General features: G+C 40.0%; 1 protein-coding gene across 2 annotated transcripts in view; it reads right to left on the bottom strand.

The window, feature by feature from the left end:
- Nucleotides 1-23,072, bottom strand: part of NCOA2 (nuclear receptor coactivator 2) — a 287,290-nt gene that overhangs the window by 40,730 nt on the left and 223,488 nt on the right. For both annotated transcript variants that reach the window (XM_053929705.1, XM_053929700.1), the window contains exons 5-11: nucleotides 18,338-18,441; nucleotides 14,359-14,536; nucleotides 11,130-11,318; nucleotides 8,630-8,731; nucleotides 8,198-8,341; nucleotides 5,101-5,248; nucleotides 2,134-3,403 (exon numbers count right to left, since the gene is read on the bottom strand). In XM_053929705.1, the coding sequence (XP_053785680.1) occupies nucleotides 2,134-3,403; nucleotides 5,101-5,248; nucleotides 8,198-8,341; nucleotides 8,630-8,731; nucleotides 11,130-11,318; nucleotides 14,359-14,536; nucleotides 18,338-18,441 (2,135 nt within the window). The remainder of the gene's footprint in view (nucleotides 1-2,133; nucleotides 3,404-5,100; nucleotides 5,249-8,197; nucleotides 8,342-8,629; nucleotides 8,732-11,129; nucleotides 11,319-14,358; nucleotides 14,537-18,337; nucleotides 18,442-23,072) is intronic.

The raw sequence follows: 23,072 nt of genomic DNA, 5'->3' as shown, positions 1-23,072 counted from the left end.
TAAATGGGAGGGTATGGAGGGTGAGACAAAGACTAGGTTTCATTAAGAAAAAAATACTGTTACCTGTGTGTTTGTGTACATTGCTTTTTGGTCTATCGAAATGCTAACAGAACACTCTGGGCTTTATGTTCCCTAGGTGGGACAATTTTGGTCAGAAAAATGTTCCTCCTAAACAACAATTAGAAACTGCAAGGGCTTTAAAAAAACTTCTCTTTGTCAGTTTTTTGTCTGAAGTTAGTATAATCATATACCTAAATATAGAAATGCCAAACAGTATCCCTCTTCCCTGGCCCTCTAAGTCCCTAGGGCCTCAGGCCTAGGATGGAAACAAAACTCTTTCTGGAGGGAGGGGCCAACCACTTAGCCACTAAGCTTAGGTAGACCTCATGAGTCACCATCTTGAGTGACAGTATCTGTGCCTGCTACCCTGAGCTGCCACTAGCTCTGTGTATTCTAATCTAGAAAACCTCAAAAGATTAAAACACTTAAGAGTTGTCAATATGGTTTTACAGTACACTTTAGCCAAGATATTGCTATTAACTTCCTGCTAAGCCCTCCGTTTCCCCATCTAATAATTTTACAGCATTACAGAATAGTTCTTATTGAGAATTCTGCACTAACATCTAAGGTTAAGGGTTAATACCAAAGATGTTTATATAATTAGGCTGTTTCCTTTGTGAAGGACACAAAAGCTTGAAAATCATATCTGCCTTATAGGAATGGTGGCAGAAAGAAATAAAGGAAGTCAAGTGCTTAGAAACCTGGACAGAGCCCAGCTACAAGCATGGGTGGCCTCAGCTTTCCCGATTACTGCTTTCAATCCTAGACCTGCCTCTGGGCCATCTTCTGCTGACTCAGCAGAGTTCAGGGCTATACACACAGCAAGGGGTGCTGCCCTCTCTTCTTCCCTCCCCATCCACATCTAGTTCCTGAAGACAGTGACACATGTAACATCCACTTACAAAACAAGTTTCAAGGACAAATTAGTGAGCCACTTAAAGTACCTCCTTCTCTTTTTAACCAAGTATGTCTTAAAAGACTTGAAGTACAGGGCAGAGCTCAGGGATTAGAGGGCGAGAGGAGAGAGGCGAGAGGAGAGAGCAAGGGTGAGGTCTTGGGTCATTAGCCCAGCCAGTCACAGATTCCCCAGGAAACACCTTATGCCAAGCCATTGTGTTAGTAGTAACTCATTTTTTTCAAATAAAGAAAATATTAAATGGTTTACATTTTCCTTGTGATGTCATTATTCCTTAGAGTATTATCAAGAATGATTTTGAATATCACGTTAACTGTCCTGGGTTTTTTTAGGGAATTAAATCTTCAGATAAGAACAACAGATAGTTCTGCATTTACATCATGGCTCAGATATACTAACACCAAGTCAAAGTTTAGCTTTCCTTCCTACTATCCATTTCCCCTTACATACTTTTTATACCGTTGGTCTAAGAAATTCTTTAGCGTGAATGCGAAGTTTGGGCTGAGAAAAGAGTGACAATGATCTTCATTAGGTTTGAAAAACCAGTCAAACTCTGATCTTAAAGAAGAAAGGTAAATAAGAGAGAATTTAATTTAGTCTGTGCTGACAAGGCCCAATTTCGAGGAAACAGTTATCTCCAACTTAGGCACCTTCAACCAACAGGGCTCAAACTACAGCTGGCCTGCGGGCCCGGGCCTGCCACTGCCTATTTTTGTGAACTAAGAATGGCTTGCAATGTACACTAGTTGAAAAAGAGTATTTTGCAATGCATGAAAATTGAATAAAACTCAAATATCAGTGCCTGGAGCATAGCACACACCATTTGTTCTCAACGTCTATGGCTGCATCCGCACTGCAATGGTGGAACTGAATAGTTGTGGCATAGAGGGCACCGCCTGCAAGGCCTGAAGTATTTACCATTTGGCCTTTTCCAAACAAGAACAAACCGTCAACCCTGCCCTATTATAATGCACTCTTTACTAGAGAGAGTATTTGGAACACGCAGCTTCAGTGAGAATGAACTCTGTTTCAATCAAATAAGAACAACAAGAAAAGACATTCTTATCTAATCACCTGAGGACTCTAAATGCCCCTGCGGAGAAAATCCTTGATGGATATGGGTTAGTAGACTTGGGAGAACACATTATAAAACTTACTTGGTCACTAGGCTCAAAGCTCATCTCCTCCTTCTCGGTTTTCATAGCTATTAACTTTGTGTTACTGGCAGGGTCTGTCTTACTGTCCAGCCGCTCAAGTTTGGGGGTTATTTCTGGTAAACCAATATCTTTAGTATCATCTTTATCTAACAAGTAGCGAAGTAGTGCATTCTCTTTCTTCTTGGGGCTCACTGGCTCTTGTTTAACAGTCACTTCTGAGCCAGGAGCTGTGCTGTTGGCATCCTGGCTCAGCTCTTTGCCTGTGGCCTCCGCTGTCAGCTTGGCCAAGTCCACAGGAGAACTGCTGTCCTGCAGGAGTCTGTGCAAAATCTTATGCTTCTCCTTGAGCGAGGTTCCATGTGCCGACCCAGAACCAGGCAAGCTACTCACGGAGTCCTTGTTTGTGTCCGACAAAGAGCTGGACAGGGGTGAGGGCTCCATCTGGTCGGATTTGGTGGTCAACAACTGGAGGAGTTTGGTCTGTCCTTTGCTGTCATGCAGTCTATTCTGTCCGTCAGATCGCTCACTGCTCACGCCCTGGGGTACGCTGGAATCATTTGTTTCCTTTTGCTCTCCAGGATGGCAGCTGCTCTCTGTTTGTCCAGTTGTACCTTCAGATGGCTCCCCATACAGTCCAAAACAGTCTTTGGAGTCTAAGCTTCCCATCTTGCTGAGTGGGGGAGGATTCATATTAACTGGGGAGTTTTGCAAATTGCCCATTTTTAGGTCCGGTGAAGCCAATGATGACCCTAATGAGACCCCGTGCCCCTCACTGAGGGCCTGAAGTGCGTTGAGGGAACTGTTGGTGTAGCTATGGCTATTTCCTGTGCTGCTGCAAACTCCCACAGGGGAATGCAAGCTTCCTGCAGGGGAAAACTGACTGGGTGGGATTCGGGGGCTTCCAGCCACCCCAGGGCTCATGCGATGTCTCGGTGAAAGCACGGAGCTGGGCTGGCCTGGATTCATGCCAGGGCTGCTCTGTGAGGGACTGTTCATTCTGAGTGCATAGTTACTACCCTGAGGAGTGGTTGCTTGCATGCTTGACACATGGTTCAGTCCCCCAGAACCACTAAACCTGACCATGGGCATGCTCATTTGCTCCTTTGGGCCATTTATGGGAAAATTTATATTGCTACCAAGGGTCATGTCCTGACCTGGGTTCGCACTGCACATGGCCTGATGGGCAGGGCTGCTAGAGCTAATTGGATTCAATGGCTTCCCCATCGCTGGTCCAGTCATATCCGTATTCATTAGACACACATTCTGCTCTCTGTATAATGAGGAAAAAAATATAAAGATAAAAGGCGAAACACTTAGCAAGTTGTTATTAATTTTTTAAAAAATGAAATGGCCTCTTTTCTTTAAAAAGAACAGGCTACACTTAAAAGAAAGATATACTTTGATGAAACAATCTGCAATTATGGGCAAGACTGAACATGTATAGTTTTGGACCAAGAGGGATGTTTTTCAGTCGACTCATTAAGATGTCTGCGGTTTTACGGAGGGGGTGTGTTTAAATTTGACTACTGCCATACTGAAATTATAGTTATTAGACAAGACATTAGAGGGGTTCCAATTAATTATATATCTTTCTCATTAAATGGTATATTATCATGAATAACTAGAGCTTGAACTGTCCAAAAGAAATGACCCAGACAAGTATAGCTGCCTTCAATTATTTCCCAGAGATTACAATTCCTAACAATAGACACATCTGTAAGCCTGGAGAGCTCTGATGTGTATGACTTGGCTCAAGATGAACAGCAAACTTAGGGGGGAAAACTTGCCCCTAACTATTAGAAATGCTGCAAGTTCCAGGACCAGTGAAGTTACCAAAATTGTTTAGAATTCAATCGCTTTAACAGATCCCTACTCCCAGGTCCCCTGCAAGTCAAAGCAAGAGTCTCCAGAACAGACAACGTGGGAGGCAACTTGAGAGTGACCTTAGTTTGTGATGATTCCCCAACTCCTGGACAACTCCAATCTATCCTCTTACTAGTTACTAAAAGCAGGTTTTCTGAGCTCGATGATTTTCCAAGCCCTGTGAGCCTTAATTTACAGCCTTGGCAGTCACTCATGAGTTACTAAATGTGTTCACAAACCCAAACAAAACAGGTTTCACAAATTGTCAAACATCAGCTTTCAGTTAGGGGGTGAAATCTGGCACATCTGTAATCACTTTCAAATTGTTTCAGTTTGAGGTCAGATTTATTAACCATTGGCAAAGGGTGCTGCCTGATTATTTTAATTCCAAAATAAGAAAGTAAATAACTGAGAAATGTAATAAAAGGAGATCCCATACTCGGAATAACTTTATATATCTTCTGATAGTACCTCATAAAGTTTTATATAGCATGTACATAAATATTTTTATAACTTGAAATGCAACCATTTTCCTAAATTTGTGCTCTAAAACAATATGGCTCATGACATTTATTTTAATAATCAACAATTAATTTTGTTTTCTTTTCTTATGGAAATGTTTATTACCCTTCCATTTAGTCTCACATCAAGAAGTTAATTTAACCCTAAGAATAAAAATCAAAAATATTCCTTCAAGGTATATATATTTGAAAGTTTTTAGATTTAAGCACATGGGAGCAGAAGTCATGCTCGTGGTTTCCGTATCCCTGCCCTTCCGGTGGCACCACTGAGAAGTGGTTGATTTCCCTCCTCCAACGTAACAGGCCGTCATGTCAGAGCAAAGTTAGTGCTAGCCCGTGTCCTTCCTGCTGGGTTTAAAAATGCACTAGTACTCAGGTTAGGACTCAGCGCATAGCCCTACTTAGCTGGTATCATGAGTTGTCTTTAAACCGACAGTTAACAGCAATGTAATGTTATATTTTACATGCCTCACTTGATCAACAGAAATGTCTCACAATCTGATCAGCTATAGGAGGATGTGTTGCTTTTGCAAAATCTCCTTTAACTGGGGAAGGGAAGATGATTTCTCAGAACCAAGCTTACCTGTGAAGCATATGTAAAGACATGACAAGCTGAGGCTCATTAGTAGTCTGAGAACGGATGAGTCTGCTCTTCGTTTGCGCAGCCACGAGAGTGCCGTCGGACAAGGAGAAACGATAGATCTGACTGAAAGCCAGTCCCTGCCTCAGCACTGCCAGTGAGCGAGGAAACAGAATGCACCACGTTTAGGTAAAACATCGGGGTGGGGGCGGGGCAAGACATAATCCTAGAAATAAACTCCAGTGTATTTAATACTTTCCTACCAGTAGTTAGAGTTGTAAGTAGTCATCAAAATATTACACATTTTTAAAAGCACACTTATTTTTCACTTAAAATAGTAATAAATTCAATATATTGTTTATTTAAAATAAAGTTTAGACCCTCTAAGTGTGTTCTTTTTAAAATCTTCAGTACCATGGTAAAACAGAGCATAAACAAACAACTTATTAGCTCAAAACAAGCTTTACAATGATTTGTTTAAAATGTTAGAAAACAGTGCATAAACTTTATACCCTGAAACTGTGCAATCTGCCTTTCATTTCCCTTTAAACTAATACAAATATTACAGTAAAATTGATAACAATAAATGTATTCTCTGAATATTCATCTCAGTCATGTGCTGTTCAATTCATCATCTCACACTACTACTCCCCAATTCTGTTTCTCAGTGTAAAAGAAGCATTATTTCTGTGGTTGAAACAATAGGAGGTAGAAGGTAAACAATCAGAAGAATCTTTTCAGAGAAAAAAAAGGCTAAATAGAAAACTGAAACAACAAAAGTACAAATCTTAGTGACATGGAATTGGTTTAATGTCTTGATAAAGAATCAGGTATGTCCATTTTCAAGACACTAGCAGAAAATATAGCACAGATCAACTAGGTTAAAATAATTTCTCTTAAAACAAAATCTCATGATTTATCTTTTAAAACAGCTATTTTAAAACTAATACTGAATATTAAAAAAGAATTATTTCAATTGAGAAAAAGTAGCCATATTAATATAATTACCTCTTAAACCATTTTAAGATGACTACCATGTTTGTACCAAATAATCCTCAGCACAGATTTTGTGGGTTGAGTAGCTAGCCCCACAATGACTAAGCACATTCACATTCCACGAGGATGGAGAGCGGGAGACTGATGAAGGCTGGCGCACGGTATACATTCTGGTTTCTTCGCAAAATCTCACTTGGAGCACTTTCCCTAAAGAAACCCCCTCTGCAGCTTGTTACCTGCAGTATTTAAGTGTTATGTTCTGGCCTCAACTTTCGCATGAGTTACTCTGAAGTGGCAGCACTGGAAATGAACTACTGTCCATATGTGTATCTTGCCTTCTACAGTAAGTATGTTCCTAAAAGGCAGCATACATACCATGTTTAAAATAGATTCATGTTTCCAATGGCTTATAGTTTCAGAATTTTATCTGACCTTGGATGTGATCCTTTAAGATTTTCCATTTCCATTTGATCTACATCAAAAATGTTTACTAAGTAGACCTGTACAAGCGAGCACGTGGCGCATTCAGGAAGCCCTTCATTTAAACCATTCCCTCTAGTAGATTTTTATTCAATGCAAACGATTACCCTTGATCTTATCTACTTTGTACATTTACATGAAATGTATTTCATATATTTCAGAATTTCCTTTCAGTGGGCTCCATCTAATGAGACCTGGCATAGTACCTGGTACAACTGTCTAAACCCTTCTGGAAGGAATCAGGAAGCCACAGAATTAAATGTAGGGCACTGCTACACAGGGCCCATGGACATGTTTACTTATGGTGATCTCTTATTTTTTGCTGTTACTATTCCTTTCATTTTAAACCAGATCTGGTGAAATGGTATTTATTCCTATCAAATATAGCCTTTTTATTTCCTCTTTTTCTTTGCAACTTTATGTGCTTATTTTGGAAGAAATAACGATAAATAAGATAAAATGGATGAATAAGATGAGGAAAAACTAAGGGAAAGGAGAGAGGTCATTAACTATGATGTACAGTTTGCATCAACAATCTTCAAAGCATAACATTTAAACATATAAACATTATTGGTAAAATGCCAAGGTCACAGATGCACACTGAACAAAGATGACAAACTAAAATACTATTTTCAGTAGTAAGTTACAATTGCCAAATTGAGTTAAGAGGCACACTGGTGCCTCCCAGGCAGCCTGGCCACCCTGGCTGCGAGAAGGAGCAAGTTCTCCCTCCCATCTCAGTGCTAAGTGCTAAGGAAAGGATTATTATTTTGTTCTCGCCAGTTTAACAAAAACCCAGACTGCACTTGAGGAAGAGTGATTCTATGGAAGACCTCCGGAGGCAGCACAACAGAGCGACTGGCAGGATGGGCCTCAGATGAACGTCCATTGCTGACACTCACTAACGGCTCAGGAGCAGTCATTTCGCCTGTATCAGCCTTCCTGTCTATAGCAGGAGAGTCACAGCGCCTGCTTCACAGTGGGCAGGAGGACCAATGAGATAAGAGAAAGGCGAATGATGCCAGACAAGACCAGGTGTGCAATGAGGGCAGCCATTAGTACTGAAATATGATACTGAAGCCTTGGGTTTACTTCCAGCTGTCCTGTTAATTAATTGTATGACCTCAGGCTGTCATTTTATCTCTTTGGCCCTTTCATAAACATCTGGGCAGCCTTCGGTGGTCATCTGGAAGGAGGGCTTGGACCCCGCTGTCACCTCAATCTAAAATTCACAAATTTCATTTCATTCCTCTTTTCAGATTTTCCTTATGATTCAGATAATATTTCTTTTGATATTAGATGGTATCTTATTGCCTTATACATCTAGAAGCTTTAGAATTGAAGACAATGACCTCTTTTCCTTTTCCTTCACCAATGAAATTATCATGTCTAAGTCTATTTCCCTCATCATACTCTTCTGTCCTACGTCTTCTCCTGTGAAATCTTCCTTCAGATGGCAAGGTCTTCTGGGCAAGGTGACGCAGATACACAGGAACACAAGGAATAACCAGACTCAAGTCTGCTGAGGTGAACTTCTGGAATCACTGTTTCAGAGAAAGCTCCCACAGGAAGCACTAATTTAGCAAAATCAAGTTCAAGAAAAATATCCTTTGGAGATGCTTACCTTCATGATGATGCCTCTTGGCATAGGACAAAGACTCCCCCTCGTGCTGTGCATGGAACTTCTGAATGCACCTTCTCACCAGGTCCTCCCAGCCCGGCTTCATGGCCGCCCGCATGGTGCTCGTGTCCAGTGATGTGATCTTGCCTAGTAAATAACAGCAAGCGTTATACCTACATACTCGACTATTACTTATGGAAATAATTAAATTTTTAAAAGATAAAAACGCTTATTTATTTAGAAGGGTGCACGGATCAAAATGGTAGGCAGTAAAAATAATTGTCCCTCCCTGTCCCGTCCTCCAGCTCCTCAGTGTTTTTACCCAGCAGTCACTAGTCCCAGCATCTTTAGCCTTCTAAGCACACTGCTTGCATTGACAAATATGTAAGCATTTTAAAATGATTTCTTTGGTCTTCTTTGCAAAAGAAAATTTACCTTGGAGATCTTGGCGAGTAGTAAAACTTTCTGATGAGGGAAGAACCGGTCTTTCCTTCATGGGGACTCTCCTTGCCACACAAATCAAGCAGGACTGCAAATCTTCAATCGTAGATACTTAGGGTTATCACATTAGGCTTTTTTACAAATTCAAGTATAAGTCAATAAGGGAGAGAGTGACAAACACCCTGTACCTCTGCTTTTTGCTGGCTTTATTCTTTCCTCCACCGAGGTGGGAAGCAGCTGGGGAGAGGGAGGGGACCTGCTGTGTAGGATGAGTGGGGCTGGGGGTGGGGGGAGCTGAGGATAAACTGCTGAAGCCACATGATACATGTGATAAAAGAATATCTACCATACTAGTGTTAGCAACCTGAAAACAGCCACCCAATGACAGAGAAGAATGGAATCCTTTCTTATTAAACAGCTGATAGTAACATGCAGTTGAATTCATAATGAAGTTGAGAAATAATGAAAACCAAAATCTGATACACTGCTTTGTGAAGGATTTGCCTCTTGAGTTTCAGGTTTACCATGATACTGGAAAACTAGACATACCTTTACCAAACAATGTAAGTATCCTTATGATGGCAATATGCCATTTAAAACAAAGAATATAACCTAAATCTAGACAGGTATCTCAAAATTAAATGTAATCCTCATTTTCAACATAATAAACATTAAGTTTTTGATTACTTATTATGAGATGGATATCTGTCTAGCTGCTTTTATAGGCTACCAATTCATTTAATCCTCTTAAAAACTCTAGGAGGTACGTACTAGCATCATTTCCATTTAACAGAGGAGAAAAGCAAAGCATAAAGTTTACATAACTCGCTCAACATCATGCATAACTTTGGTGAAGCCAGGTCTTGAACCTGAGCACACCATGGCTCAGAAACTCCACTTATACGCTGTATTGAGAGCTAACATCCAGAATGAGATTTTAAATGTCTAACAATGTTAACACAAAAATTAGCTCAGCTCTATCTTTTCTATACTACTTTAGGATATTATCATAGATGGATCAATTAGCAGTAATTGTTGCATAAAAGTGAATAATAATCAATTGACATTCAATACCTATGTACAAACTTAATTTTGAAAAACTATGTATCATCTATGACAGCTCTTATTTCCTTTCTAATACATTTTAAATTATATATATATATATGTATATTTTAAAAGAACTGAACTAGTACTTAATGCCAATCATGGTTGAGGAACAGTCATGTAATCCTTATTACATGCTCACACTGTTACTGTTGACTTAATATGAACCTAGAGTAAACTCATGTTCAGAGAGCTCAAGGAGCTGGTGCAGAGTCGGAGTTTGTGGTGGCTGAATTAGGGGCTGGCCTGCCTGATTGTAAAGCCCATGATGTTTCTCTTCACTGACGGTCCTCAGTTCTTCCCCTTCTGCTAGCATGCAGATCGCACTGTTCAGCACTGTCTCATATTACAGAGTGACACTCAGCTGTGAATGGCTTGCTTGGAGGGTGCAGGGCTGGACACTACATCAGCTTCTCTTTAAGGGGAAAAGCCTAAGACCTTATAGTCTGCAACCCCTCCATTCCACTCCCATCTCTGTCCTCTCTTTAGTATCATTCTATTACACCAGATTGTGGGCCCAGCACCCACAGACAAACTACATGGAATCCATTAATCTCTAGGAAGTTTAGCTGACCCTTGAACAACGTGAGTTTAGACTGCACAGGTCCAATTTATACATGGATTATTTTCAATAAATTCATACAATACTATAAATTTATTTTTTCTTCCTTATGATTGTCTTAATAACATTTTCTTTTCTCTCGCTCACTTCATTACAAGAATACAGTATATGTATAATATACAAAATATATGCTAATTAACTATTATCAGTAAGGCTTCCAGTCAACACTAGGCTATTAGTTAAGCTTTGGGGAAGTCAAAAGTTAAACGTGGGTTTTTGACAATACAGGGGCCAGCTGCCCCTAGCCCCTGAGTTGTTCAAGGGTCCACTGTATATGAAAAAATGCTGTTTGTACCGTGTGCATTTTTCTAGGGCTGTGGCCCATAGCTTGCAGCAGATGATCACAGGAGCTTAGTTAGGCTTCTCAAGAGATTCAACCACTAACAGGGCTGCTCTAATAGGGCAGCCACTAGCCACATGTGGCTATTTAAATGTAAACTTAATAAAACAGAAAATTCCATTTCCCAATGGCCTGACTGGCATTTCAAATGCTCCACAGCCAGAGTGTAGCTAGTGGCCACTGCACTGGACATTGACGACACATAACAATGTCTTGATTGTAGAAAATTCTATTGAATAGAGTTGTTCTAAAGACTTAACAATTAAATTTATCATAAAAATTCTTAAGAAGGCGAAAAAAAAACATGGAAAAAAAAACTGCCTCTAAATTTTTCTTTGTGCGACCACTAACTTTAGATTATTAAGTGTGAAAGCAGTTCAAGAAAAAAAAACACGGATATATAAAATATTCTAGAGATTTTGCTCTACCTTCTCCTTCTTCTTTGATGGACTTTGGTTGAGAGACAGCAAAGCACTGCATAGTTTCGTATTTCTGAGGTGCTTCCTGGTTATCGTGACCTTCCTCTTCGGAATCAGGTAAAGGTTTTACCAGCATCCGACAATTGAATGTATGGCTGTTCCGCCTGGGAGGTTCGCCAGACCAAGAGCCCCCGTTCACTAAGCAAGGCAAAGTAATCCAAAATTACCAAGAAACCAACATTAGACTCATTACTAACACATTATCAAAATGAAATAGAAAGCATACACTTATTTTATTTTTATATACTGAACCAACTACTGGAGGGGAAAAAATTCTTGGGTTAATGTTTCAACAACTTGGGAAAATGCTAGGGATTTTCAAAATGTCTTTTTACTCTTCACTCTGACCCCCTTCCCTCCAAGTTCATTACTAGAATACTATAGTTCTCTATTTTGGGGTTTTTCTAACTTTGATTTCTTGGAAATTTAGTTAAATCTACTTGCATTCCAAGTTTTAGATGTTATCCCCTACTCAAAAATCTGTACGTGGCACCAATGCAGGGGTGTCAAACTCATTTTCACCAGGAGCCACATCAGCCTCGCGGTTGCCTTCAAAGGGCCAAATGCAATTTTAGGACCATGTAAATGTAACTACTCCTTAACAGTGAAGCAACAGTTTGGTGCTGCCGCTGGGTAGAAACAAGGTGCCAGGCCAGATAAAACAAGGCGGAGGGGCGGATTCAGCCCGTGGGCCTTGTGTTTGCCACCTGTGAACTATAGCATGCATTAAATTCTTTAAAAGGATTTTGACTTGATGTGGTCAGGAATATGAAAGCCATTCAAACTGATAAATCAAAATCTTACTAAGAACCTCCATCTTCTCCATCTAAGCCACAGGTGGCAAACACAAGGCCTACGGGCCAAATCCGGCTCTCCACTTTGTTTCTGCCTGACAGCAGTGCTGAGCTCTCGCTTAACTGTTAAGGAGTAGTTACATTTATACAATCCTAAAATTACATTTGGCCCTTTAAAGGCAACCGCAAGGCTGATGTGGCCGCCGGTGAAAATGAGTTTGACACCCCTGATCTAAGCAGATCTTTCACACTGCCCCTCATTTTCAGTGCTCAACCCCACATGGTTATCTTTGCTCCTATGACCTCTAAAGTGTCAGGCTGCCTCTTTTTCTTCCGCCCAATGTACTCCTGCCTTAAGGTTGGGATCCTCCTCTATATACTGAACCAACTACTGTCGGCACCCCACACTGCCTCCTCTTACAGATCTTTCTTTACAAAAATTTCACAGAAATTTTAGTGTATATTCAGTAACAGAGCTGTTGCTGAATTACTCTATTGTCATCTTTTTTGTTTCACGCATATTTCTTCAATAAGACTGAAAAACCCTTGAGGATACACTGCTAGTGTCATTTATTCTTTCCAGGTGAAAAAGTACTTCAAATCTCCTCTATTTTGGTATCAATACTTAGAATAATTAATTTTGAGAATTAAAGGGTATTTATGTATCACCAGGTCTACTTCATCAGAGAAAACTGTCCAAACAAATGTTCACCACAGAAAGAGCTGGAATCAGAACCATGGCTAATTCTCACTTTGGCATTCTTTCCTTTACTGTTCATTATGTGTTATCTAAAAAATATGAGGACCATTAGGTCAATGAAAGAGGTGGTCAGAAGTGGGCCAGTCCCAGACAAGTTAATGCACTCTCAGGAGTCACTAATTAGGAAGTACCTAATGGGACAGCTAGTTGTAAGGCAAATGCAAAGGTAAGCGCACTGCTAGTGAGCTGGTAGAGGAATTAAAAAGGGAACAAATGCCAGAGAGAAAAAGGCAGTATCAAGTTAACAGTAAGGACCATTTTAGAATTACACAAGGAACCAGAGCTCACTTTACTCGTTGATATAGCAGACTATCAATAGCAGACTATTGGGGAAGTTAGTTTCACCACCAGCATTCTTACAAGCTTATTTACATAATGAGGACTACACAGAGTAATCAGAGGAAAAAGAGTTCTTACTAACCCAGGTTAATAAGTAATTTGAAAGTATAAAAAAGCACAATATAAAGTAAGGCAAAAAACTCGTTAGACAAGTGAATTAATAATAGTGAATTAGTAAGTATAAGGTCCTTTGAGGAAGTCATAAAATTATCGAAAAGATTTGAAAATACCAGTTACTTGAAATAAGAAATCACATTTTCTTGTTTACTTACTAGAGAATATAATAGAAGAATCTCACACAAGTATTCAGATGTTCTGTATTACTGTTGCAGTCACTTTGAATAAAGTGTTATTATTTCAGGGAAGGCCAGCTGTAATGGAATTTAAAAAGACCTTTTCCTATTTACTGTGGCAGCTCTGAGACTGGCTAATATAAAGTCTTAAGAAAAAGAACAGAAATAGTTGCTAACTCAAGACTTGACCTTATTCTCTCACTTAAAATGTGCACTTCTTGTTTTCTGTGACAGTGTTGTTAGCATCATCAGTTTAAGTGAGAATATTTAAAAAAGAACCACTTAGTAAGTGGGAACAGACATATCCCACAGCAGCAACTAAGGTGGGACTATGCTGTGAATCACCCATTTTAAAACATGGCCCTTGAGAGTCCATGTGGGACAGCATCTCTAGCGTGAGATGAGGAAGTTAGGAATCTGGGACAAGGAGGGCGGCGAAGGAGGCAGCACCTGATGAAATCACTGCAGAGCCATTGAGTCTGTGAAATGAAAGAGGCCACTTAGGGCTCTGGGGCTGAGAGCATCTGAGTCTTTGTTCCTTACCATCTTATTTTTAAAATGTTGTATATGCCCATGCACATACTCTTTTTTTCACCAGCTGGACTGAACATAAGTTGAATCTCAAACTTCTCGTGACCTTCTACTTCTTAGTCATGGAGTAAAAGGACAAAACAGAGTTGCCAGCACTGGATAGAGTGGGAGGCAATTTGGCAGCTTCTTAAGTAACAACAAAACAAACCCCACGAAAACAGTTGCCATGAGTGCGTTCCATCTGAATTATTTTCATGTATTTTAAATATAGAACCAAAATGAGCAATCAAGATCAATGCCTGCAGATGTCCTTTTCTCCATTACTTCTAAGCTTAATATTAACACAGTAACTCCATACCCCAGTGACATAATATAGTTCTATCTTACCCCTCTAAACAAGACAAGGTGGACAGCTGGGGAGGCGGGGGGAGTGAGGAGAGAACCAGCAGACAATTTTTTACCTATAGACTTTGGCAGCAGGTTTTTGACAAATTCAGTGTGGTCCCCAACATGCAGGATGCTATATACACTTTTGTTCATCAGCTCCTCTTGGTTATACCTTAGGTACTGGGTCACATTCTCTGAAACAAACACAACGTTGCCTTCCAGGTTCACTACAAAGAAGAACCCATCAAGGGCCTAAGGGAAAAGACAAAAATTGTGTTAGAAAGGAACATAAAATTATATGCAGTTGTTAAAAAAGGAATGATCCCTTTAAGAGAAACATATAATTCACACATGGATAGAAAAGCTCTCTTGCTTCTCCTAGTTTTCAGAAACAATTAACACATTTTATGTTGGTGAAATTACTTCATTTTAGTTGGTGGGGAAGAGCCCAGATCAGGGTTTCTTGTCAATAATTAAATGACAAATGCTAATTCCATTAATTTATTGAGATATAATTATTGCCAAGTGTACAGACATTTATATGTATTTTCAAAATGAGACTGATGTACTCCATAGGGCCAAGAACGACTTAATGTCATCAACCCAATACAAAGTCATGTTGTTGTACAGTCTCTTGTGTAACAGTGGAAGGGGTCAGTGATAATTTTCCCTCAGCTTAAGGATAAATGAAACAATCCTCTCCGTCCCCCCAATTTTACTACCTTTAAAGCTGCTTGGGTTTAAATGAAAAGAACTGCAGATGATCTCAGACCTTTAAAGAAATATGAGTCCTGTACTGTTTGGTGTGTATGGGGAAAGGGCCTGAGAAGTCTGATGTGACAGCTAGTCTTCACTGGGACCTTAGGCATAGATGCGGCCAGCACTGCCCTGACGCTTGAGGTTTCGAAAGGGACTTGTTTTCCAGGCTGCTGGGATACAGATTCCTGAATCACCTAAATAACAGAAGCATTTTCCCTGTAATGGGTGCATGGCCTCACTATGTACCTAGATCCCTAGATGAGGAATGTAGGATCATTTCAAGAAATAAAGATAATAAATGATAGCTATTAGCATGCTTATGGCACCTTAAACACATTGTGTCATTTTGCTATTTACAACTCTGGAAGGAATTTACAGTGGAGGAAGAAAGTGAGGCTCAGACATGCTAAGTGATTTGTCCAAGCTCTTACAACCGGTCGGTGGCAGAGCTGGAACTGAATGAAGGTGCACCTATCTCCACAGCTCCTGCTCTGGATGGCTGTGCAATGAGCAGTGAGCGTTCTGCCGCGGTCTTTACCCCAGTCCCTTTCCTAATATGTTTGCCTCCGGGATGCGAAAGGTTGGGAGTTCGGTGAGTTTCTCTCAGTTACCCCTCCTTCCCCTTTTTGATCCTTGCTGTCAGAGCTCTGTCAAGTGAGTGATCAGGACTAGTAACGGCTTGATACTGATCAGTCATACCTGGAAAGATAGCCACGTGGTCTCCCCTGTGTAGGCCACGCTTTCTCCATGCTATGTATTTGTGAGTGTTTTTTATCATGAATAGTACATGTACATAATGGTATAACATACATGAATGGGGCATAAAGTGTTTATTTCTCCCTAGTTTTGTGTTTTCCTTGTTATTATTTAACAGGCTCCCATTTTGTGAGCTTTCTTTGAGCGCAGTCCATCTTTAATTCAATGTTCATCACAAGACTAAGGGCTCTCTCCAATCAGAACTGACTATAAGGTACCAGTGAAAAGCTCCCCACATCTACAAAAAACAACCAATACCACTTGGTTTTAGTTTTTCTTAATTATTTTGTCAGGTTCTACCAATGGTGTAAACCATATGCTGGGCAAAGCAGAACTGCATGTAAACTGCCTTCTGACATAGCTTTGCCCCTACCCTTGAGAACCTCGTGTGAGTGTGCGTATGGCATGTGTGCCTGTGCGTATGGCATGTGTGCCTGTGCGGGGCGACAGGAAGTCAGTTGATTACCTTTGTACCAAGTGTCCTTCTAAGCTCAATGCTTTAGATACATATTAATCAGGGATTTTCATAATTATATTATGTGCAGTTCACTTTTGAAAGTACATGTAGCTTCCTACTGCTTTTGTATCCTGGTAAAAAGACTGATTTGTGGCTTAATAGAACTGAAAGATGAAATTGTTTCACCTTATAAAACTGCATTTTTTTTAAAGCTCATTACATATGCTCTGATGAAAAAAGCTGACATTTGGTTTTGTTGCTTAGCAACCACTATGCTATGATGTAAGCATGAGTGTGCATCTATGCCTAGGAACAGCACAACGGGAACAAGTTTTCTCTGTTTAAATTATTACATGTCAACAAAAATAAAGATTGAAATTCAAACCTTAAGTCACCAGATTCAAGCATTATCTTTCCAAAAGATTTAGCACTAATGTCCAGCTACACTGGGGCTTGCTCAATACACTGAATTCTCAGAAGACTATTTTGAAACAGCAAAAATGTTGGTTTGATTTTATGAGATAAGGCCCACTGACATCTAGCAATCTGATCTCTGCACTTAATGAACTTGCTCTCAAAAGTTTGGAGTCACAGCCTTGTGGTGACTATAAGCATTTCTTTTTAGAAGCTTCAAAAGTCTTCCCAGGAGTTTCCGCTCTACTTTAACTTCACCCCCACCCCCTGATATAAAGAGTAAACACAGACATATGAAAATTCCCCAATCGTAACAACTTAGATTACTATAATTTTCAAATCAATTTTTTTTTGTAGTTCAAGATGGTTTTCACAGAAGTTAGCTCCTTTCTTTCATCTAATTCTAACTAGTCCAGCTTGTTAGAGTTTTCTTATCTGCTTCTAAGAACCAAGTGGGAAGCAGCACTCTCTGGCCTTCCACTGCCTTGTTGACTTTGGAAAATAAGGTTAAGTGTGTTTTTGCTTTTTCCCTGAAAATTTTAGTTGGATGATTTCAAGCAAGTGAATCACGAGAAATAAGCAAAGGCTAACACGGGTCATTTAAAGTCTTCTTGCAGCAGGTTCAGCCCCAGGGAATGAACTCTGTCATTTCTAAGTACAAAGACTGCATCAGACAATCATATATATATATAGTGTGTGTCCCCACCACCTTCCAGTTATATGGTAGGAATTCACAGAATTCAATTTTCTAAAAGTAAAAATGATCCTATGAACCAAATGAAAAAAAGGTGTGATTCTTGGTTACCTTTGCTTTAAAAATCCTAATTTCTTATATACATGTAGCTGTTGAAAAGCTTCTGGCCATGAGGTACTTTTCAATCTCATCATATCATCAGTAGAGGAAATTACCCTGAGAACTGACATAATTTATGTCTCAGGGCTCATCTGCTTCTTGTTATATATTCACTGATACTTTCTCCTCATCTTACCATAGCCTACATCTTGAATTTTAATTTTGGAATAGGTACAGCACTTACTATGTCATACTGTAGTAGTTAACAAAATAGGAAAGCTGGACTTTACAAATTCTAGACAGCAGTGTGGTCATAAAACTTCCTCAAGTTAATAAAGAACAGCGGTGAAGACCAACCATTGCATTTGTGATGCTTACCTTAAAAGTTTTGCCTATTACTTCAATTTTCATCTTTATGAAATAAATAAACTAGCTTGAAGTTGCTAAATAAAAAGCATAAACTTCCTTTTGGTCCTCAAATTTTAACCTGTATAAAGTCATTAAGTCATATGTATATAATATATATAAAATCTAAGAATTTGGGGGAATTTCAAATTAAACTATATCGGAATTTAACAGGACTTGTGAATATGATTTTCCAAAATGAAAGTTCAGCTGGCAGTTAAACCCTGTCAATTTATATTCTAATCTAGTCAATTTCATTCTATACCATTCATTTGAAATGTATATATGCTGGACTCGGGGACCAGAAAACAGATACATGTTAATAAACCGAAGAGGTAAGCAGTACTTCAATTTCAGGAGTGAAAATTAACTGTGGATTATCCTTAAATTACATTCACCTGAAAATGAATGTAACAATGTGAAGATCAACAACACTGTAAACTACAGAACGCAAATGGGGGTGTGCTACCTCAAGCATCATAGGCCCCAGCGCATCCTTATCGATGACACCCTGCCCCGTGGATGATACATCTGACTTCTGTACTTCGTCTATGTTGGCAGCTGCCGCTTTCTCTGCAACAAACATAAGTGTGAATTAAATGGCAGTGCTATTTCAGGGACAGAGTGACACAGAAATATTTTTATTGGAATGATTTAAACTCTGAATGGGATTAGATATGGCTATAAAAGAGTTCGAGAACATCCCCACTGCCACTGAATGGGAGAAAGTGCTGGAAGCAGGAGCTAGAACATTAACTTTTTACCTCTAGAAACTGGCTCCGCTCCCTCTCAGGCTGCTGATGAGTTTAGTGGCTTTATGCTAGTCCCTGACAAGCATTTTTTCTAGATTATGAAATTGCAATGTACTATGGCACAATTGGTTTCTACTCAAGAGACTCCCCAAACTAGGAAGACAGAGGGTCTATGGTTCCGAACTCAGTAGTGTAGTCAGATACATTTGTGAACAACTGAAGAAGGAACAGAGGCACCTAAACTGCTACGGCTGCTTGCATGTGACACTCTATAATGACCACCTTGACTCCTGTCCTGTTCCACCTCTTGCCATTCACATTTAAAGTAACCAGAAATATTTGGGCCCTGTCTTGTTGAAGGTGCTTAACAACCAGGGCAGAGAGAAGCAGCCTATCAGGCTCCCAGAGAATTTCAATGGTCACCCTTTCATGTGGTACAAAGGTGCACAATGTGTTTCCTGGATTAAAATGTGCGAGGCAGCTTTCAGGCCCACCTGGCCTGAGAAAATGTTCCATCATGGAAAATTCTTGAAGAAATAGATACATATTTGTCAATATACATGTAGACTCATTGTATCAAGAACACCAAAACCAGTTTAAAGTACATAACAGATACATATCAACAAGTTGTTAGAAAACACAGAAGCCATGTACCAATTTTTTTGTGCCTGAATAAATTATATCCTTACTTATACTGAATGTTATCACTGTAATTAGATACAAATAAAGAAAGTCAATTTAGTACTCAGAATTAACCTGCTTTCACAATCTTGGTAAATTTTGCTGCCTCTTTTACTTTTTTGTAAAAGACTTTACACAGTATTTTGAAAACCTGTAAAGCTTAATTTGTACCTGAGAACCTAGAAAATAAAATTAGGAAAATTATGCAGGTGCTCCAAAATTTGCCAATCCTGTGATAAGAACTTCCGCTTGTGTCTTTGCCAGCAGAAAAGAGATGAGCTGTAGAGTTCAAGCTAAGCTCGGCCACTTAGCAGAAGTATGTCACGGCAAGTCATCTCGACTTTTTAAGGCCTAGTACCTGCCCTCTATGCATATAAGCTGCAACAGGGATAAATGGGACAACATGTAAAACACACTTTAAAAACTATAAAGTAGCTAACAAATGTAACTTGCTATTAGCATACTTGTAGTTATTAGCTCTTCCTTCCTGAGTTCTAAATCTAGAGCTTATCATAAGCAGACTGTATCTGCTTTTTCAGTTACACCTGATTCACCTCCTCAATTCTAAGCAGTTGTGACCAGCTATAAAGACAGATATATGTCTCCTCTGGTAGCCTTTATAAGTCAATATTATATGGATCTGTTGGTCCTCAGTTTGTGTTTTCTTCTTGCTGCCTTCTTGACCTACTCTTGACTGTTAGGTCCCTCAATACTTGTCCTATCTGCAGGCTTAGTCTCAGCCTAATTTCTCAGCCTCAACTGAGGCATGAAATACCTCAGCTCTCCAGAAAATTACCGCATATGGCACCCCCAGCCCCATTTTTCTAGAACCCTTTACACTGCTAAATATATCCCAAATGCATATTGGGACACACTTTTGGGGGGGGGGGGGCATCAGTTCAGTCAGTAATGCTATATAGATTTCTCCTCAGTTTCTGCTCACTTTCCTATCCACCAGTCCAGGGACAGGACTGTCACCACTACCTGCTGCTTCGTCTAATGTTCATCTATATTATCCATGGTTTTGGTCACCCACAGTCATCCATGGTCTGAAAATATTAAATGGAAAAATTCCACCTGGCTGGTGTGGCTCAGTGGATTGAGCGCGGGCCTGCGAACCAAAGGGTCTCGGGTTTGATTCCCAGTCAGGGCACATGCCTGGGTTGTGGGCCAGGTTCCCAGTGGGGGATGTGCCAGAGGCAACAACACATTAATGTTTCTCTCCCTCTCTTTCTCCTTCCCTTCTCCTCTCTCTAAAAATAAATAAATAAAATCTTTAAAAAAAAAAAAAAAAAAGAAAAATTCCAGAAGTAAACAACTGGTAAGTTTTAAAGTGAGTGCCATTCTGAGTGGTGTGATGAGATCTCACACTGTCACCCCCCACCCCCAACCCCGGTGAATCATTCCTTTGCCCAGTGTCTCTACTGCTGTGGACGTCACCACCCACTAATGGCTTAGTAGTCATCTCTGTTATCAGATCGACCACTGCAATATCATGGTGCTTGTGTTCCCATCACCCTGATTTTATTAAAGTACAAGAGTCGTTATACTGGTAATTCAAAAATGCCAAAGACAAGCTGTAAAGTGCTTCTTTTAAGTGGAAAAGGGAATACAGCACAGTAAGATATTTTGAAAGAGAGACCACATTCATATAACTTTTATTATAGTATATTGTTACAACTGTTCTATTTCATCACTAGTTATTATGGGGTTTGGTACTATCCGAGGTTTCAGGAATCCACGGGAGATCTTAGAACATGAGCCCTGAGGATAAGGGGGGGATTATTGTAATTTAACAGCTCTATACTTCAGAGGGCCCCAAAGGCTTCAGACCTAAGGACCCCTGATATTAAATATTAACTCTCAAAACCCATATAATAGATACTATGTGTTTATGTGGTCCTATCGTAGGCTTTGTCTCTGGTATGTGGCAGTCAGCATACAGGAGAATATGCTATAGCATCCAGTAGAATGAGTGATTCACAGCCCTTCTGCCTAACCACTCACAGAAGTATCTTGCTCTCATCAGTGACATCTTTCGGCAGCAGGAGTGATTCTCAAAGGGAATGGGATGTACATAAGACCTCCCCAGAGAGGGTGCAGCAGAATTTGCAGATTGTAGAAGCTTTTGCAGGAGATGCTGACCCATCTTCCCAGGAAGCAATCTTGTTCTCCCACCTCCTGCAGTGAGCAGCTCAGTCCATGCAAGAGCCTGCCCTCCCTGCCAGAAGGTAAGTTTCATGAAGAGGGGACTGTTTTGTATCCTCAGTGGTAGCACTGTCCTCTAAAAGCCTTTATTTGGCAGCTGACTGATAGACTAGATCCACCACTGGCACGTATTCCTAGAAATGTAGAAGTAACTGGCATCGAGGGTGGGTGGAAAAAGGGACTGATTGCCCCTTTAGGCCCACCAGCCCCAGGGTGCAGGGGGATGGAACACCTGGGCAGGGCCAATAATACAGAGGAAGAATTCCTGAGGAGAGCCAGTCTTAAATAACGCATCATCTGGTTAAGAGTCGGCATCTCACACTCTCTCAGGGTCCCCAGCTCTTCTGTCCTTCCACTGTCACAATGGATGGTTTTATTCTTTTTAAAGAATGGACTTAATTTTAAAACTCAAACTTACAAAACCTAATTGTAGAGGTTCCTAAACACTGATAAACTTTCATGCTGGGGTATTTTAAACATTCTTACAACATGTGCAGACACAGAATTTTAGGCTTGTATAGAAAATATATAGAATGAGGATCACATCTGTATAGCATTTTCTTTTATTTTGAGGAATCAACAGATCAGATAAATTTAGAGTAAGAGCGTAAAATTTAAAACAGGAGATGATTTAGATCTGACAAAACACGTGTTTGGGTTCTACTGGAAAGCTTGGATAAAATCACCACTGTGAACAATTATTTATAACAATCCTTTTCTTTCTCTTTACAATATTCAGCTGATAAATACCTCCCCCCTTTTTTAATGAGAGGTGAAGGGAGGGGGGAAGAGGGAGGGAAATATCAACTGGTTGCCTCTCGTACGCATCCCAACTGGGGGACCGAACCCACAACCCAGGCATGTGCACTGACTGGGCATTAAACAGGGTACCTTTCGCTTTGTGGGACAACACCCAACCGAGTCACACCTGACAGGGCTCAGCTCATAAATCTTTAAAAGGAAAAAAGAGGCAGCTAACAAGATGTGCACTTGAAACCTATATAATCTTATTAACCAATGTCACCCTAATAAATTAAAATAAATAAAAATGTAATACAATTCTATTTTAAATAAAAATAAAGAATTATTGAGATGACAATGAAAGAACTAATAATTCAATAAATTAGTGATACAGAATTTAAAAAAAGGTCAGAGAGAATGAAGGCCACCACAAGGAAATCAACCACTAGCACTGGATCCATTCAGCGTTCCTGTCTGCGGTCTCTGCTTGTGTCTCGGGTGTCCTGCTATGTGAGCAAATGGGATGAATAATCCTTGACAACTGAGAGATTACGTTTAGCTGGGAGGGCAAGACAATTACAACTGAACCAAACGAGAACAATTTGGGGCTAAGCTGTGAGAAATTAAGTTCAAAGAAGAGATAAAAATGGTTGGACATAACTGAAAATATCTCACTTACATTGTAACTGAGTTGGATTCTGCAGGATAGGTAAGGACATGGCAAAATCACCAGCTTGACAGGGAAACTGGGAGTGGATGTCTGGCCCCCGGGAAATCTCACCCTGGCCTCTGAAAAGCAATGCTAAAGAAGACTGGCAAAAT

This window comes from Desmodus rotundus, chromosome 8 (genome assembly GCF_022682495.2).
Source record: "Desmodus rotundus isolate HL8 chromosome 8, HLdesRot8A.1, whole genome shotgun sequence".
NCBI lineage: Eukaryota > Metazoa > Chordata > Mammalia > Chiroptera > Phyllostomidae > Desmodus > Desmodus rotundus.
This window is presented reverse-complemented; position numbering and strand designations above follow the sequence as displayed.